The sequence below is a fragment of the Cyprinodon tularosa genome, unplaced genomic scaffold (genome assembly GCF_016077235.1).
Source record: "Cyprinodon tularosa strain WSP-4 unplaced genomic scaffold, ASM1607723v1 ctg634, whole genome shotgun sequence".
NCBI classification, from domain to species: domain Eukaryota; kingdom Metazoa; phylum Chordata; class Actinopteri; order Cyprinodontiformes; family Cyprinodontidae; genus Cyprinodon; species Cyprinodon tularosa.
This window is the reverse complement of record NW_024039379.1, coordinates 905,507-924,401: the sequence shown is the minus strand read 5'-3', so window position 1 is coordinate 924,401 and position 18,895 is coordinate 905,507. Positions and strand designations below refer to the sequence as shown.

The 18,895-nt window shown below is 43.7% G+C and overlaps 2 protein-coding genes and 1 pseudogene across 2 annotated transcripts; 2 read left to right on the top strand and 1 right to left on the bottom strand.

Annotated features, from left to right (window-relative positions):
- The window catches only part of LOC119798741, a 171,762-nt pseudogene that overhangs the window by 82,306 nt on the left and 70,561 nt on the right, over positions 1 to 18,895 (top strand).
- LOC119798736 (dehydrogenase/reductase SDR family member 13-like) lies at positions 3,505 to 6,340 on the bottom strand. The gene is made up of 5 exons (XM_038308338.1): positions 5,809 to 6,340; positions 4,840 to 4,958; positions 4,642 to 4,765; positions 4,241 to 4,567; positions 3,505 to 3,858 (listed from the first exon to the last, which is right to left on the bottom strand). Exons 1-5 carry the CDS (start codon positions 5,930 to 5,932, stop codon positions 3,596 to 3,598), a joined length of 957 nt encoding a protein of 318 aa, XP_038164266.1. The 5' UTR covers positions 5,933 to 6,340; the 3' UTR covers positions 3,505 to 3,595.
- rps27a (ribosomal protein S27a) lies at positions 9,757 to 13,674 on the top strand. The gene is made up of 6 exons (XM_038308341.1): positions 9,757 to 9,849; positions 9,960 to 10,024; positions 10,299 to 10,353; positions 13,101 to 13,186; positions 13,286 to 13,417; positions 13,488 to 13,674. The coding sequence occupies exons 2-6, from the start codon at positions 9,977 to 9,979 to the stop codon at positions 13,635 to 13,637; spliced, it is 471 nt and encodes a 156-aa protein (XP_038164269.1). The 5' UTR covers positions 9,757 to 9,849; positions 9,960 to 9,976; the 3' UTR covers positions 13,638 to 13,674.

The following is an 18,895-nucleotide window of genomic DNA, read 5'->3' as shown; positions in this document are numbered from 1 at the left end:
ATGATGGATGGATGGATGGATGATGGATTCATGGATGGATGGATGGATGGATGATGGATGGATGGATGGATGATGGATGGATGGATGGATGGATGGATGGATGGATGGATGGATGATGGATGGATGATGGATTCATGGATGGATGGATGGATGGATGGATGGATGGATGGATGATGGATTCATGGATGGATGGATGGATGGATGGATGATGGATTCATGGATGGATGGATGGATGGATGATGGATGGATGGATGGATGATGGATTCATGGATGGATGGATGGATGGATGGATGGATGGATGATGGATGGATGGATGGATGGATGGATGGATGGATGGATGGATGATGGATGGATGGATGGATGGATGGATGGATGATGGATGGATGGATGGATGGATGGATGGATGGATGGATGGATGGATGGATGGATGGATGCTATCAGTGGTTCTGAACTCAGTCTCTCTGGATCAATGATCCGTTTCTCAGGTCGGATCAGAACCAGACGGCCCGTTAGAGCTGAGTCAGTCTGGAAGTGATGCAGCAGGAAACCAGTCATTCAGAGAGAACCAGGCAGGCTTCAGTTGGACAGCCTGAAACCCAGCCTGTACGGCGGCCATCTTGAAAGAAATTTTGAGGTTAAAGCAGTTCTCTATTTTTCCATCCAGTGGTTGTTCCGTGTGTCTGCAGGCCCAGCTGCTGCAGGCCGGTTATCTTTAGTCTCTCAGCAGGGAGGATGAGGATGATGGAAGCTGCCCTGATTAGCAGCCGTTGCCTAGCAACCCGTGGTCTGTTTACAGCCTGGGAGTGGGTTGGTACCAGACTAATGAGCTGCAGAGGATCTAAAGTCCAGCTGAAATTATTTTTATGATGTTGGAGTTTCCAGCATGTTTCCTCACCTCTCTGATCACGTGACCAGGCTGGACCAATCAGGAGAGAGCAGGTGGACCAGCCAGTCCCCTGCAGGCCTGAGGGGTGAGGTCGCCCTCACCCCTCAGGCCTGCAGGGTTCAGCTGCTCATGTGACTCTAATTTCCTGCTGATGTTCAGAGACCTAAAAAAGCCCCAAACCCAGATCTAAACCAAACAGAATCAGAAAGACAGTTTGGTTCTGAGGTTAAATCATCTCATAAAAGGATTAGAGGAAGATTTAGTTTGATTTCTGGACTAACTGTCTGATTTATTTGCTCCATGGCTCTAAAGCTAAACAGGTCCAGAAGCAGAGAGGGAAGAGTCAGAACCACCTGAGCCCTGAACGGGAAACGAGTCAAACAGTCGTAAATATTTTAAGTTTTGAAGTTCAACTTTGGACCGTTTTTATCAGAACCAGGGTCAGTCCCGGTATGAAGCCTCTAAACTGGACCCGTCTGTCCTTCAGGTTCTGGTCTCTTTTACCTCCAGCAGAGGAAACTCAAAGCTGCTGCATCATGTCTGATCAGCTGCTGCTGAGTCACCTGCTATCAGCTGCGCCTCTGCTGCCTTCAGGGGAAAAATGGTGAAGAGAAGTTAGATTCTCCTGATGAGTCAGAACTGAGACCAGAACCTGAACAGAACCGATTCTGGGCCAGCCAGGAACCAGCTTCCTGGGACAGACTGATGGTGATCTATGAGGCAAACTGGTTCAATGAAAAATAATAATCATATTTTAATTCAATTTGAAAATAAGGACATCTTCCTCCAGTAGGGGGCAGCTCTGAGCAAGCCCAGTTTCTTGTAGGTTGTGTTGGTGAAGATTCCCAGTCATCCAGGTCATAGTCATTCCTAAAAAGTTTAAAATCAATCCTCTGGACTTTGTTTCCAAGTCTGAAGACGTTTCTCTTCCATCCAGGAAGATTTTTCAATTCAAAATGTCAGAAATAGCGTTTAGTTCCAGGTTTTATCCAGCAGCCCAACAAAGCCTGGTTTTAGTTTCGAAAACATGCAAATAGAAACGGATGAACGGGTCCCCCCCTTTGGAATGGGGGTCGTTTGGCTTCTTTGTTAGCCTGCAATGCCCCATACCTGTCTATGTCTCTGAAAGGGGGGGGTCGTTAGAGGGAATTGTCATTAAATTGTTTAATTGGGATTTCAGTTTTCAAAAACCTACAATTCAGCAATAGGGCTGATTCCTTCCCCTATAATTGCAACCTCTTTACAGGGAAACAGAAGACCTAAGTCTGGATCATTAAAAGGTCCAAAACAAAACCAACATCAGCCCCAAATAACATCAGAACCAGTCTAGACCCGGTCCAAATCTATGCTGTGTTTACATCTTCACTTAGCAGCTAAACCAGTTCAGAACCAAATAAAAGAGAGAGTGTAAACAGATTTGTGGATCGGAACAGAACCAGTGGATCTGGTTAGAAGTGTTTCAGGGTTCTGTCCTCATCCTGATCCGGTTCTGTGTGACTGAACCAGAACCGGATCAGTTCTCATTCCTGCTGCCTCCTCAGTCCCGTCTGTCTGCATTCATCAGATGTTATCAGCAGCAGACGGTCAGAGAAGAGACAGGAAGTGATGTCATAGATGGTAAAAGCAGACCGACAGGCTCACAAAACCAAGATGGAATCCAATCCTGAACTGGTTTCAGAGGCCTAACCAGTCTCTGGGTTTCATCTGACTGGGATGAACTCATAGAACCACCATGTTACCCGTGGGTCGGTTCCGGTCCGTCTGGATCCACTGATGCCTGCATGGATCCCATCAGGATGGAACCGGCCTCCAGGTCCAGGCTGTGAGGGACGGGTTCTGATCTTCAGACGCAGCAGGAATCGGGTTCTGTTCAGGACCGGTTCTGCTACGTTCAGCCGCTTCATTCAGATTCTGTTTGCAGAAACAGAACAAATAGAAGTGTGTGAATGAGTGAGTATCCACTCTGTTTATAGAGCCGTGGGAGTGTGTTTATTCAGAGCGCTGTGATGTGGTTCTGATCCAAACAAAGGCTCTTCTGTCTGGGCTGCTGGCACCGACAGAAGGTCCTGTGTTGGTCTGACTGGATTATGAGGAAGATGATGGTGGCAGCTGGTTATGATGAAGACTATGGTCCAAACCGCCTCCCCACAGACCATGCAGCAAGAATCAGAACCGTTCAGGCCTGAAGAAGAACCCTGATTGGACCAACAGCAGATTAACCACCTTCAGTCACTCAGTCGGAAATTATTCCTGATTTACGTTTTATTTCCAAACATCAATAAAAAGTTCAAAGCGACATAATCTAGAAAAAACAGTTCTGATGTCTGATAAAAGATGGAGTTCTGCGTTCCTTTGTGTTCCGTCTCTAACCGGGCCGACCCAACAGGTACCGGTGCTGAGATCTAGCTTAGACCGGTGGACTGCAGGGCAAAGAAACAATTCTATACGGAAGAAAGACGTAAACTCAGCAGGATTAAACGTCTAATTAAAGCAGAGATAAGTAAAGTTCTGGAAAACTAACATTCAGGAAAATAAAGTTCAGTAACTTTAGCAGATAGAACCGGTAGCAGGTAAACTGAGGTAAATGAAAAGTAAAGCTAATGTAAAGTACTGCCAGTAAAGTAAAATAAAGTCAAAAGAAATTCAGTCACATCAGATCCAATAAAGGAGACTGGTTTGTAGTTCAGATCCCAGCAGAACCTCTGGGTTCTACCACAGACCACAGAAGTTCTGGCTGAGCTCCCACAGCTTCCTGGCAGCAGCCGGGTCTCTGGCCTTGGACTCCATGTCCGTCCGTGGCCTGCAGCACCTGAAGAAGTGACCGCTGAGGGGTTCGATGCCTTGCTCCAGGGCACAGTGCAAAGTGGTCTGAGCTCCAGACTCTGGGTCCATGAAGAACAGGAGGACGATGGGCGCCACCAAGACCTTCATCCAGAATCCAAGGTACCGACCCAGATCTGTCCGAATGAGTCCTGCAGAACCAGAAGAAGAAGTTGAGCAGACGGCCACCATGCAGAACCTCCGAACCTCTGCAGAACGTCTGCAGAACCTCCAAATGCCTGCAGAACATCTGCAGAACCTCCGAACATCTGCAGAACGTCTGCAGAACGTTTGCAGAACGTCTGCAGAACCTCCGAACATCTGCAGAACGTCTGCAGAACGTCTGCAGAATCTCTGCAGAACCTCCGAACATCTGCAGAACGTCTGCAGAACGTCTGCAGAATCTCTGCAGAACCTCCGAACATCTGCAGATCGTCTGCAGAACCTCCGAACATCTGCAGATCGTCTGCAGAACCTCCGAACATCTGCAGATCGTCTGCAGAACCTCTGAACGTCTGCAGAACGTCCACTGACCTGGATGGAGGCAGTAGCAGGTGACCTGGCTGCCCTGCAGCCTCCTGGACAGCTCCCAGGTGAACAGGATGTTGCACAGCTTGCTGTCGCAGTACTTCCTGTAGGTCTGCCTGAAGCCGCAGCCCTCAGCCGAATCCCTGAGGTCCACCATGACACTGAAGTCCAGCTGGCCCCGTCCGTAGGAGCTGGAGGCCACGGTGACCACGCGGCTCGGCCCGCTGGCCTTCAGCCGCTCCAGAAGCAGCAGGGTCAGCAGGAAGTGGCCCAGATGGTTGGCCCCGAACATCAAGCCGAAGCCGTCGTCCGTCTGGCCGTCTCTGAGGACACCTGGAGACAAAGACCATCACCTTCACCTCCAAACCCCCGCTGGTCTGATCCCTGAACCCCAGCTGAGTTCTGACCCGCGTTGTTGATGAGCAGATCCAGCCTGGACTCGGAGCGCAGGAAGTTCTCAGCGAAGGTCCGGACCGACAGCAGGCTGGCCAGGTCCAGCTGCATGAAGAGCACCTGCTGGTTCCCCGTCTCCTGCTCAGAAACCAGACATCCATCAGAGCGGCTCCTGGCCCTCAGAGGAGTCACAGAGGACCTCCTCCCATTACCTGGATGATGTCACGGACCGCAGCATCGGCCCGCTCTCTGTCCCTGCAGGCCAGGACCACCCGGGCCCCCCTCCTGGCAAGCTCCAGCGCCGTGGCCTTCCCGATCCCACCGCTGGCTCCTGAAACAGGAAGAACATCAGCTTAGAGGAAGCAGGTCTCTGAAGGAGCTGCTGCTGCTTTACTGGGAATCACTCGGAAAAATGGTTATTCCTGCAGCTTGCAGACACCTAAACGCACCGCAGCCTCTCTGCTTCTGGAATGTTCAACATCTCAGCAGCTTTAAGAGAAACCTCAGAGCCAAGGAGACAAACCTGCAGAAGAAACCAGGAACCAAACGGCTGAGAGGAGGAGAGCAGGAAGGTTAGACATAGATAAACAAGAGATAGAGCAGAACATGGTGACACTGAGTCCAGAACAAGCAGCCGGGCTCAGATTAGATCCTGTCTGTTTCTGGATCAGTCGGACGCTTCATATCATAAACAAACTGTTTTTATCAGAGGAGTTAAGATGTTTCTGCAAAGCAAATATGGTTTAAAGAAAAACCTGAAGCAGCTGCAGCTCCGATCCTTTCTACTCCAGAATCCAGATTTTAACCGTTTCCAGGATTCCGGGATCATTTTGAATCATTTTCAGTATAAGAAGCCTAACATCTGCAGGTAAACATTCAGAGCAGGAACCACCTGGAGTCCTGACCAGGACCTGACCTGGAACCTCCAGGTTCCACCTCTGGGACCTCTGAGGAACACCTGCAGGTGATCCAGGTGTTGAACTGGAGACCGGACCGGGCAGCAGAAGAATCTGATGCTATGGAGGGAAATAAAAGCTGGAGATAAACATGTTCCCTACAGGAAGTGGCCCAGATGGCAGCTTTAGCTTTAGCTCGGTAAACTGGTGAAAGAGAAGTGATCCTCTACTGGTCATACTGGTCCCAGTGGTTGCTCCGCTCCAGAAGGACCTGGAGGAACTCACCTGTGATGATGGCGGTCTTCCCATGAAGCTTTGCGTCGCTCTTACACCTGGGCAGCTTCAGGACCGTCTTTCGCAGGAGGAGGTAGATGGCGGCGAAGAGACCTCCGAGAAGGAGGGTGATCATCCTGGATGTGAGGACGGAGGAGAACGTCTGGATGGAGGCGTCTGATCCTCAGACTGAGCCCTGAGGGAGGAACCAGGAGGAGCTTCTCTGAGAAGGAGGAGGTTCTCTCTCTGTAGGAGGAGGTTCTTCTTCATCAGGAGGAGGTTTGCTGACAATCAAACCTCCTTGTTTCTAATATTTCTTCATTTCCATCCAGTAGTTTTTGTTTCATGGTTTTTAATGACTTTGTTCTAATTTAGCTCCATAAAATCCGACCTGATGCTGAGAAACGAGTCGATAACGAGTCTCTGATTGTCGCTGAACACAGACCTGCAGCGTTTAGTAATTATGGACTCAATAAAGTCTGACAAAGGAAAACCAGTCAATTCTATTCAGTTTATTTCTATAGCTCCAATTCACATCATGTCATCTCAGGTCACTTTCCAGTTCATCAGATCATCCAGTCAGATTGATTCTAAGTTTTCTATCTAAGGAAAACCAGCTGATTGCATCGACTCATTGACTCTTCAGCAATCCCTCACACTAAGCATGCTTGTAGCGACAGTGGAGAGGAAAAACTCCCTTTGAACAGGAAGAAACCTCCAGCAGAACCAGGCTCAGTGTGAGCGGCCATCTGCTGAGGCCCACTGGGGTTCAAGGAGACAGAAGCAGACATAGAAAAAGAAGCATAGATACAAAAGGCAACTGTCAACCAGCTCCACAGGCGGCCCCGTCCAGGAAACACACAGCCAGGCAGACGAGCTCCGAGCCAGCTCCCATGTCAGAGGATGAAGAGAGCACATCCAGTTAGTCACAGTCAGAGAAACAGGACTACACTGGAAAACAGGCCAAGCTCCAACATCTAGAAACAAAGGTGTTGATGGCAGCAGCACAGCTGATATTTCATTTTTCTTAGGCTTAAGCTTAGGCTTTAGCTCTACTGTTTTTCTGCCTGCTGGTCATGGCTGAGAAAGTTTAAACCTTCTGAGGCTAAAAAGAGAAAAAGGGATCGAGGAAAAACAAGAGTCCATCTCGGAAATGAGTTTGTTCGTTGGCTCAGGCTGAAAAAAGAAGCCGGATGTAAAACCGATTCTCTTGTCTAGCCTTTATTATTAGACTGGTAAGTTAACACTGTGCTCCTAGTTTACAGTCAGAGATCTTTCTTATTATTTTTTAAAGTTTAGTAGAAGCAAAATACAGGCAGTTACAGGTCTAGCGCCCCTAGTGGCCAAAAGTTACACTGCGTGCCATTAAAGTATAAAAGTTAAACTAATGCAGGAAAAACTGTTCAGGCCAGAAGCTTTACTGCTCTACTCTATTTAAGGAACATTTTTCTACAATTCTGGATGAAAACTTCCTCAGACTTTATTTCCTTAGTTTTATAACTGATGGTAACAGCGTCACATTTATCTTTGCATCATCTTAAAAAATGATTTATTTTGGTTTGTGGTGAGCAACAAGTTGGGGCAGCACCGAATCCAACAACAGAGAGATTAATTATCTGGATGAAACTAATTATTTTGATGGTTTTTATTTTTTTAAACACCAACATGCCAGAATAAAAATTGAACAAAACTAATGAGTCTATTTTTAAAAGGAGTAGAAGGAAAAAATAATTACTGCAGTAAAATATAGATCCATCATTCCTACTGAAGTAAGGAAAGTATTTCTACTTTGTTACTTGATGCCTCTGATTATACAGTAGAGTGGAAGGAAAATATAAAAACTGTCTAATTACTGACCAGCTCTTCTAGGTCCAGTTAGGTTCTTCAAAGTTCTGCTGATGATCCGTTGGTTTGATGTAAGGATTTGGATCATAGACGCGTCTGAACACCGAATCAGAGCAGGAAGTGATTCATTAATCAAATCATTGTTCTTAGTTTGTCCAATCAGCAGGTCTGAGGTCATCAACTGGATTCATTGGTTCTGAGTTATTCTCAGGTAAACCCAGACCCCTGAACCGGACCTGCCAGGCCAGCTGACTCAATAATCTGGTTTAGACTGGGATAAAGTCTCTGATTAAACCTGCTTTATCTTAAAACATCAAACTGAGTCCTGAACCTCTGGTTCCGTCTGGACCAAAAGCACCAGAACCGTCCCTGGAACCCAGAACCTACCTCCTCATCTTCAGCTCCCTGATGGTGGCGCCATACTCCGGCTTTATGGTCAGGAGGAGCCTCCGATTGGCTGCTGCTCGACCAACCGCCTGCAGGAAACACGTCTGTCTCACTGATTTGTTTATCTTTGGACCTTTTCAGGCCCGGTTCTGCTCCCTGAGACTGAAGCAGCAGGAAGAGCGTCTGCTGAGGATGGAGAGAATAGAACCGTCGCTCTGAAAAAGATCAGTTATTGCTTTTCTCTCTAGGAGATCCAGCAGAACCTTAATGTCCTTCATCTTCTTCTGATGTGAAAACAATCAAAAATGGGCAGAAAATCTGCTGATAATCTGGATTGAACTTTCCTCTGATGTTCTGGACCAGACTAAAGCAGGTTCCCTTCTAGAACGTTCTCCAAAGCTTTAAACATGTCCCAGCTCCTTGTTCATGGAGAGAAGAGGAACCAACCAAGACATGGACGTCCACCTGAACGGATGAGGAGAGCATTGGCCAGAGGAGCAGCCTAGAGGAGCACGGTGACTCTGGAGGAGCTGCTGAGCTCAATCTGACCTTCATGGAGAAACACTAAGCTGCTGAAAGAGAGACAGGTGATTGTACACCTGGTAGGAGACACAGCAAACATGGAGGAAGGAGCTCTGATCAGAGGAGGGAACGTTACGTTTTTAGAAATACATGTAAATGGTGAAGGTGGGTGGAGACGGTATTATGCTGTGGGACAGGAAGGTGGATGGAGATAAATCCAGGAGAACCCTGGAAGCAGCAGACCTGAGACAGGCTGCAGGTCCATACTAACCATCAGAGAGAATGGCCTAGTCAAAGTCCAGACCTAAATCCAACTGAGATTATCTGACAAGAGAATTCTGCATCTGGCTGAACCTTGAAAAAACATGCAGATAAAGACAAGTTATAAATAAAACTTTAAAGGTTTAATCTTTGTGAATTGTTAAAAAAAGGATAATTTTCAGTCCTACTGCCCTGTTAATCTGTCACATTAAACCCCAACAAAGAGCAGTCAGGTTTGAGGTGGTAGAATATATGAAATAAAGTGAATAAACTGAATAAACAGGAATGAAACAGAGTCAAGTTAATTTAGCACAAATTTAAATCCAAACTAAAAATCTCTTCGAAAAGCCCAAACAGCTATTAATCCAGATTAGGGAAAAGGCAGGAATATGGAGAATTAAGGGGATTATTCACAGCCTTCGTTTATATAAAAATCTGAATATATAATCCGACGGGATTATAAAGGAATATACTTCTTTTTATGGACTGATTTATTCATGTTGCAGCTTTAACCTTCTGATGAATGTGATGTTTAAACGTTTTAGCTTGTTGAAGGCTGCTCATCGGCGCCCTCTTCTGGACACCGCAGGTACTTCTTCTCCTGCCTGATAAACTGGTAAAGAGATTAAATAAACTTCTTATCGCTCTCAATCAGCTCAGCTTCGCTGATTAAACTCATTTCTGGGTTTTGACTGTTTTTTTCTCCATTATTCATATTTTCATTCTTCGGCTGGATAAAAATTTCTAAGCCTTTATCTCCACCAGCAACATAGCAAACGCCTGGTTACCATGGTTACCGAGGACCTCGAACTGAAAAACTGAAAGTTTATGATTGTTTGTGTTTCTTTATGTATAAATATTCTCTCAAATTACATATACGTATTAAGTGCCGAAATATATGGTTTAATATTTTTTATCTAATTAATTTTAATCAGGCAGAAGGACGGCCAGCTGCTCCCTGGAAACGCATGTAGGAAACCCCGTGCGTTTCCCTGTGAGGTCCTCTTCTCAGGATCCGCCATTAGGAGTGAGCCGGTGGTAAGCTCCGCTCTGACTTATTTTTCCGTTTTTAATAAAAAATAATCATTTTATGAATAATTTCCTCCCAGATTATGCTTTTATAATCTAGGTGCGTGTTTTCCCCGCAGGTGGACCAAACCCCACGATGCAGATATTCGTGAAAACCCTCACGGGGAAGACTATAACCCTCGAGGTAAGCGTGATGGAGGAGTGATGCGTTCAATGACTCCCGTAACTTTTCAGATTAACAGTTAAAGTAAAGTTTTAAGTCCAGTGCTCTAAAAGCGAACATGGCGCTCTGCTTAGTGGTTATGAGCGGCTAAGCTAAAGCTAAGTGGCTAATGAAATAAAAGCTAACGCACAGTAAACACGTGGGGAGCTCATTGAACTCAGCTCAGAGCTCATCTACTGTTTTTAGATTATAATCTGATGATAGGAAGTTAAAAATAATCTGGTTTGTTTTACAGGTTGAGCCTTCAGATACCATAGAAAATGTCAAAGCCAAGATCCAGGATAAGGAGGGTGAGTTTCACTCTTTCACTGCTAAAATCATGGAATGCACTGAGTTTATTCAACGTTTCATGAAGGCCACTGTTTTTATAACTGTTTAATGTTTCTAATCAGGGAAAGCTCCTTGAAAAAGTAAATGATCGTTTCATATATTAAAGTTAATTATCTTAATGGGTTTAGTTTAATTAATAACTGCAGTTAAGCAGCTCTGGTTGAATGAGGAGCATTGACCTGTTCATATATCAGGCATCCTGCTGCTGTCCTGCAGGTTTCAGAGGTTTCTGCTCCAGCAGCTGATTTTAATTTATAGTTGATTAACAGGGTTTTGCTGCAATCATCAGAATCAGCTGTGCCGAAGCAGAGGAACCTCTAAAACCTGCAGGGCAGTGACCCTCAGGGACCGACTTTAGGGACGCCTGGTATATTAAAGGGTTTATTACATGAGGCTCTCTGCGTATAAAACGCCAAATCACTGAAAATGGCAACAAAGTCCTAACAGCTCTGAAAATCTAAAGAATGAGGTCTTTGCAAGCAGACCTTAGAATTTAATCAGTTATTTCTATTTGATGGAAGCTGTCTGAAGTTTGTTACCTCAGACCAGTTTAAATGAGCTTCAGCTGCTGCCGTCCTCCAGAGGCTCTTAACTGGCGGCTCTGGATTCTCCTCCACTCTAAGTACCTGCTCATCTCCTGAGGTCTGTTAATGGTTTGGGCTGTTAGAACATGAGAAGGGTGGATGATGGTGCTCCTTTAGTTCTGGGGCTCTTTGGACCCCTCCAGTGACTCTTAATAGTGGTTAAAAGTTATATAAAGAGCTAAATAATTGTACTAAATTAAATATCAGTATTAAAAGCGTTATTGTTTTTTATAAGACAGAAAATAATTAAATTAAAAGAATCAGAAATATGTTTTAAGAGAAGTATTTATTTTGAAATAGTTTGGAAATTATGTTTTGATATTATAAAAGCTATAAATACAAGTTGTTGATTAAGAGGGCAGGTAGTAAGTCATATATTTTGCTGCTCTAACAAACCTTTATTTGGTCAGACTCGGGTCGAGCGGCTCTCTGGGTGTGAACGGTTTCAGACTCCTGCTTTAGTTTGACCTCCAGGTTTCCTCCTTTGATCCAGCAAACATTTTAGAAATGACTGCAGTACTGTTTCAGCTCCAGGAAGTCTGTTAATCATCTTTTAATCGTCATTTAATTTAGTAATAGACTGTTTAACTGGAGTATACAGACTCTAAATCAGGCCTTTAGCTGATGGAGGAACCCACTTAGAGCAGGAATTATATTTACGATAAAACTTTTCTTCTTTCAGTCCGCTCCATCCAGACCTCAAGCAGAAATGCTTGTTTATCCTGGTTAAAATCTGTAAACTATCTTAAAGGAGCCTTTTGCTCTGCGATTATTAATCGGTCACATTAAAAAACAATCAACAGATGAATTAATAAATAAAATATAGTTTAGTTGGAGTCCTGATGGTCTTTCAGTCTGTGGCAGCAGAGGAAGTTTCAGGACAACTGGTGGAGAAACTGTTCCAAGAAGCTGAAACCAGAATTATTCTGGACCTGCGACACATTCTAGGTTAGATTGACTGTAATCTATGTTCAGCTGTGGGGTTTAAATCTGGTAACCTGACAACAGCCAGATGCATGTCTCGCTCCGCCCAGCTCCACTCACATACATCTGGGAACCCGCTCATTGAAAGTGATTTCCCCAACCGAATTTATGGTCTGTCCAATCAGGACGCAGGGTGGGTGTGTCCTGGAGTGGAGAAGCGACCGTGAGATTCCAACAACAATGGCGGCTCGCATTGAGGAAGCAAGCGTTAGCATTGATGCTGCTATTTCTTCTGTGTTGTCCAATCTTTCTGATATTGTTTCATCAAAAGAACATCAGAGAACGGCTTTGAAGGCTTTTGTTGGTGGAAACGATGTTTTCGCCCTTCTCCCGACCGGATTTGGCAAGAGCTTGATCTACCAAATGGCTCCTCCTCTCACAGCGTCACGGGTTAGCTTCGGTGTGAGTGGTTGAAATAGCACGTCAATAAAGATGACAGACAAGTGGCTTATCCAATCATATGCAAGGAGTTTTGATAAGGCCCAGCCTTCACTTAAGGCAATCCCTATGGCGGGTTCCCAGATGTATGTGAGTGGAGCAAGGCGGAGCGAGACATGCATCTGGCTGTTGTCAGGTTATAAATCTGGACCTTATCAGTCATTGGTTCATTGAGGCCTGGTGGCAGTGTGGTTAGGAGGGTTCTGATTGGTCCAACCAGGAAACCGCCTGCAGAACCAAAGGCCATAGATCCAAACAGGACAATTCCAACATGGAGGCTTCAGGCTGTTTGGACGTAGAATAAAGACTCTGTTCTATTTAAATGGATCGATTTAACACCCGTCAGCTGTAGGCTAGAAACGATTCAACCAGATCCTTCCATGAAGTTTTAACATTTCCTAAGGAAAGTCATCTGATTCCAGCAGGTTTAATTCTGCAGTAGAAGTTAAAGTTTTACTGATTTCCGGTTTAATTTCGTAACAGAAAAATGTTCTGGACCCAGTTTAACGTAGCAAACCTGCTCCTGTTGGTTCCAATCTGTGCTTCATGCTGAGCCGTGTTTCTGTGCTCTGCTCTGATTGGCCGATATAAAAACATTTGATCTGCAGCTAAGCAGCAGTTTCACATTGAAAACCTGTTAAACTTAGGAACCAATTCCTGCGTTCTGTGATTTGGACCTCATGGTCTTTGTGATCCTGCAGGAATCCCTCCTGACCAGCAGAGGCTGATCTTTGCCGGGAAGCAGCTGGAAGATGGGCGGACGCTGTCGGACTACAACATCCAGAAGGTAACTGGGATGAAATGATGGCTGCAGCTTTGAGATGTTCCTGATGAGAGAATCAGAGGTTCTGGAGTCAGATTTCCTCCTAATGTTCGGTGTTTCCAGGAGTCCACGCTGCACCTGGTGCTGAGGCTGCGAGGAGGCGCCAAGAAGAGGAAGAAGAAGTCTTACACCACCCCCAAGAAGAACAAGCACAAGAGGAAGAAGGTCAAGCTGGCCGTCCTCAAGTACTACAAGGTAGGAGCTCAGAGGGGGGCGGAGCCTCCAGAACCGACCCGGAGGCCTTGGCTAACGCTTCTGTCTGCAGGTGGACGAGAACGGGAAGATCCACCGGCTGAGGCGGGAGTGTCCCGCTGACGAGTGCGGCGCCGGCGTCTTCATGGCGAGCCACTTCGACCGCCATTACTGCGGGAAGTGCTGCCTGACGTACTGCTTCAACAAACCTGAGGACAAATAGGCGGCAGACTGGAGACAATAAAGATGTTTGACCTGAACCCGCCTCAGAGTGCTGATTGATGCAGAACCAACCGATTCAGTCTGAACTGGATCATAGAAAACAGCGTCTAGAATTAACCCTTAGATTATGGACCAATCTATAACCAGGAATTAAAATGATGATGATTATAGAATTACAGTAATTACTGTATATTAGAGATGTCCCGATCCAGGTTTTTGCACTTACGATCCGATACCGATATTGTTTTTGGACTTCCAATCCGATACCGATACTGGCCGATACCAGCCTATCCGAGCATGTATTTAAGTTTAAGTATTTAGCCTTAGTTGTAAGACTCATGTTGAAAAGGGTTTTAGTACTCTTGATAACATCTAGCCAGCTGAATTAGGTGAGATTGAATAAAACACAATGATTGGTAACAACAAGCTTACCTGTTTGTTAAGAGATAAATACAAACTGGAAAAAATTATGAATAGCAATCTGAAATTGCACAGTGAACAGTAAAACCGTAAACAGTTAAAGGTGCAAGTATTACGGTTAGTTTAAAAAAATGCAAAACTGGCGCAAAAAAGTGGAATGGATCGTTTCAATCGGCGAAACTGGAAAATACGGACCGGATTTTTTTTAAAAAACTGGATCGGCATTTTACATGCTTTGCCGATACGCATTTTTTTGCCAATATCGGCGTGCCGATCCGAAACGTGGATCGGGACAAGCCTACTGTATATCTGCCACGCATCCTTTTAGCATCTTTAAATATTGAGCCGATCTGGTGAGTGAATTCTTCCACTGAGATCAATAAAATGTAATCTTCAGGAAAAACCTCCCCTGGAATCGATCAGGGTCTCAGTTTAAGCTTTTTTTGCTTCATTTAACAAAGAATGAAAAAGATTAGATGCACTGAATAGAACTAATAATAGGTAGTAAATTGGAGCACGAGAGAGAATGAAGGAGAGAGAAAAATTAAATCCGATGATTTTTGCCTCTGGTCTTAATGTTGGTGAATCACTGATCTCTATTCATTCCCTGATTGCCCGTTGGTAGTAGGCCTACTGCGTTGAAGTGAAGCCACCGGCCGCCATATTGGTACTCCCTAGTTAGATCGTCTCAATGTAAACAATCAGGTTGCTACAGCATCAAACAACCATGATGTTCTCATTTTCAGGGACTGAAGACTTAAAGATAAATTCATCACTTTGACACAGACTGGCTGTTTCATAGCATCAGTAGATTAACTTTAACTTAGAATAAATAAATCGGCCCATCACATTGAATAGTCATTATGACATCAATGAAGTCTATAAATCATGTAATATAACATATATAGATCACAATAAGATGAATACAGATTAGCCAAAAGTGATAAATTGATCATGTTATATACATGGATTTATTTTAGATATAGGAGTAAAATGTTTTATTTTTCAATATAACCTGCAAAATATTTCATGACTTTTTCAAATGAGAAATAAACCAAACGTTTCAAAAAAGACATCATCCACTGAATAAAGAATTCCTACATTAACATTTCACAGTGAATTACCTTCTATTTCCTCTTTCTATTTCCTAACGTTACACCCAATGTCAGTGGCTAATGTCTTCCAGTCAGTCTGAGATAGCCAGACTGTTAGTCTACAGACTAAACTATAGGATCCATCGGCTATAGATGGATTTATTGCTTAGTTCATCCACTGACTGGGAAATTACCAGTGGAACGTCTTACTGCAGACAGAAAACTGCTGGTTTTAGCAGCTAAATGCTGCATAGGGAGGCATTTTTACTGCCTGTCTGTTGGAGTGGGCAGTACCAATATGGCGGCCGGTGGCTTCGCTTTTTTCGGCAAACCAGCAATCCAGTGGGTGGGACAGTGTAACCTCTGCATTTACAGCAGTGGATTTAATAAACACATGGATAAAATTAGTCCCTCTAATAAAATGAAATTAAAAAAAAACTCAACGGTCACAGAAATAACTTAAAAGTGACCAAATGAAATTTCTCAAAAGTGTGATCCAGGCTTCAAGAGCACCAACAACACCAAGTCAAATTCCTTGTAAGTGCAAACCTACTTGGCAATAAACTTGATTCTGATTCTGAAGAGAATGATTACAAATAAAATAAAACAGTCTTGGACTAAACTGATGGTTCCCTTCATATTCAGTCCCCAACCTGCAGAGTCAATCTGAGTCAGAACATTCCAGAGTTTCCCTCTCAGCTGTTTCTGTGTTTTGGCTCCTGATCCTGGGTCCCCTCCTATTCAATATCTACATGCTCCCTCTGGCTCAGTTAATAAACAACATCAGCTACCATAACTATGCAGACGACACACAGCTTTACATCACCATGTTACCAGGTGACTATGAACCAGTTCAAGCACTGAGGAAATGCTTAGAAGAAATCAATGCCTGGATGTGCCATAATTTTCTTCAATTGAATAAAAACAAAACTGAAGTAATAATCTTTGGACCAATAGATTGAACTTACCTGTCCAGGTATGTTGACGCACGTAGTAATTCGCTTAACGTTGCTACTCGGATCCTTTTATTTAATTCAATTTCAATTCTATTCAGTTTATTTCTAGAGCTCCAATCCACATCATGTCATCTCAGGTCACTTTCCAGTTCAACCAGATCATCCAGTCAGATTGATTCAAAAACCAGCTGATTGCATCGACTCATAGGCTCTGTTCGAAAACCTAGGACGGGTCCTCCAAGGACGCGGTCTACCTAGACTGGATCCTTCAAAGTCCTTGAAAATAAGGATACCGGAAGAGTTTTGGCTGTGAATTCAAACAGGTCTACCCTTCGGCGGGTTTTACCGCCGTATGCTCTGTTGCTTAGCAACCATGAACGTTGACACACAAAGCAGGAAAAGAATGAATACAGAAGTTTTCAAAACTGTTTATTTATTTATTTTTTATTGTGAAGTGAACAAAGACTACACTCACAAGAATCCAGAGTGGAATAAAGATTCCAACCAGCGGGAGCAGGAACAGATAAAATCAAATGTAATGATAGAAACCTTAGTCAGTTAAATAACCTGCTGCTGTCATTCTGCACATCTCTGATGTTGCTGCTATTTTCAAATATCCATCACTGTAAAAATGTCCATAGCTGCATATTGGTTATTTATTCTCCAGTTTTATATTGTTAAAACACTTTACAGTATTTTATTGTTTATATTTTAACTCTTCCCTATTATGTTATTCTTATACATTTCTCTAAGGTCCTCATCTGTGTGACCATTTTCAGTAATCTTTCTGCTGCTGTAAATTTGCCCATTGTGGGACAATGAAGGGATTTTCTATTCTATTCTATAAAAGGGGTAGAAAGATATAAGTAAATCTAAACAATGTATTTATAAAAAATATATCTGCAAAATCTCTAATATTCAACAACAAAAAATACTTAGTTAAGCATATTGTGCAAAACAGCAATAAAAAGATAAAAATCCTATCAGATTTAGTCCCCACTCTGCAGATCTATTAGAATCGGTCCTTAAATTCCAGCCAAACTCATTTACACAGTAACAGATTAAAACCTTTAGATAAATCAAACATTACCGCCACATATCTGACTCAGTAACCATTAAAACAACTATTTTCATTCATTTCAGACGGAACTATTCACAGAGTTGTATTATATTAAACTGAACTTCCAATTTTCACCACTGTTCGGCGCCAAGTAACCTTTCCTCTGATCACAGCTTGCTTGGTCTCGCAATGAATCCTGGGATATCCAAGGATACCAAGGATACATCGGACCCGTCCTTCAAATCGGGCAAAAAGAAGGACGCATTTTAAGGTCGCATGACGAGGACTCTTGGAATCCGACCAGACCTCGGCGCCGCGCTATGATGTAATCGGCCTTCGAATCCGGTCTTCTAAGGATGCGTCCTAGGTTTTCGAACAGAGCCATAGACTCTTCAGCAATCCCTCACACTAAGCCTGCTTGTAGCGACAGTGGAGAGGAAAAACTCCCTTTGAACAGGAAGAAACCTCCAGCAGAACCAGGCTCAGTGTGAGCGGCCATCTGCTGAGGCCCACTGGGGTTCAAGGAGACAGAAGCAGACATAGAAAAAGAAGCATAGATACAAAAGGCAACTGTCAACCAGCTCCACAGGCGGCCCCGTCCAGGAAACACACAGCCAGGCAGACGAGCTCCGAGCCAGCTCCCATGTCAGAGGATGAAGAGAGCACATCCAGTTAGTCACAGTCAGAGAAACAGGACTACACTGGAAAACAGGCCAAGCTCCAACATCTAGAAACAAAGGTGTTGATGGCAGCAGCACAGCTGATATTTCTCTCCAGGATGGAGTCACAGCCAAACAGGAACAGACCAGATGAAGCTACTATGAGAAAAAGCAGAGAGAGCAGAACGTTAGAGATTGAACTAACAGATTCTGCAGAGTGGGAGAATAGAGATAGAATGAAGCAGAATGATGAAAAAGGGGTCCCTATGTCCTCCAGCAGTCTAAGCCTATAGCAGCAGAACTATAGAGATAGCTCAGGATAACCTGAGCCACTCTAACTAGAAGCTTTATCAAAAAGGAAAGTTTTAAGCCTAGCCTTAAAAGTAGACAGGGTGTCTACTCAACTGTAAGTTTTTTTTTCATTCTAGTTTGAATTTTGTCTTGATGAATTTTAACCATTTTTTCCTGTTTTTTATTCTGTTTTCTGATGTTTGGAGAAAAAGTTCCCTTTTATTTTATCCCAGAGTTTTATCTCTTCAGGATGATTAGATTATTATCATAAACAGCAGATATTTCTTTGTTTTCTTTACTGGATTAAGTGAAACTTCTCATTTCCATAGATAGATACTCGCGCTCCCCCATTAAAGTCAGGGACGACATCTCCCAGCTACTTCCTGTCAGTCATTTTAAAACAACACACAATGACGTCGCTGTTATTGTGCGTTTGATTCAGTCAGGGTTTTATTCATTTTATCTTTGCAGCAGATAATCAATTTGTAGATTTTTCATGACTGTAACATAAAATATTTCCTAATGTTCAGTCAGAGACTAAAATGATGGCTCCATGGCTCCATCTAGTGGAGTAATTGTAGAATACAGCAGCTGATCGTAGTCTCTTTCAATGTTTTTATTTATTATAGAGAGAAGGTGTCTGTCCAACATCTAAAAAGAAAAGAGAAAGAAGTTAAACTGAAGGTCTGGTTTAGAAAAGATCCTCTGAAGGAGAAAAGGATTGATTATTATTTAAAATACATATAAAGGAGGAGTCAGAGTTGATGGAAACGCCCAGA

What these genes read in the sequence shown, in the direction of transcription:
- LOC119798736 (XM_038308338.1), bottom strand. Translation starts at nt 5,932, where the DNA reads ATGATCACCCTCCTTCTCGGAGGTCTCTTCGCCGCCATCTACCTCCTC. An exon ending in GAAGACCGCCATCATCACAG is followed by an intron (nt 4,959 to 5,808) that starts GTGAGTTCCTCC and finishes TTCCTGTTTCAG; the next exon opens with GAGCCAGCGGTGGGATCGGG. An exon ending in CGGTCCGTGACATCATCCAG is followed by an intron (nt 4,766 to 4,839) that starts GTAATGGGAGGA and finishes GTTTCTGAGCAG; the next exon opens with GAGACGGGGAACCAGCAGGT.
- rps27a (XM_038308341.1), top strand. Translation starts at nt 9,977, where the DNA reads ATGCAGATATTCGTGAAAACCCTCACGGGGAAGACTATAACCCTCGAG. An exon ending in CAAGATCCAGGATAAGGAGG is followed by an intron (nt 10,354 to 13,100) that starts GTGAGTTTCACT and finishes GTGATCCTGCAG; the next exon opens with GAATCCCTCCTGACCAGCAG. An exon ending in CGGACTACAACATCCAGAAG is followed by an intron (nt 13,187 to 13,285) that starts GTAACTGGGATG and finishes CGGTGTTTCCAG; the next exon opens with GAGTCCACGCTGCACCTGGT.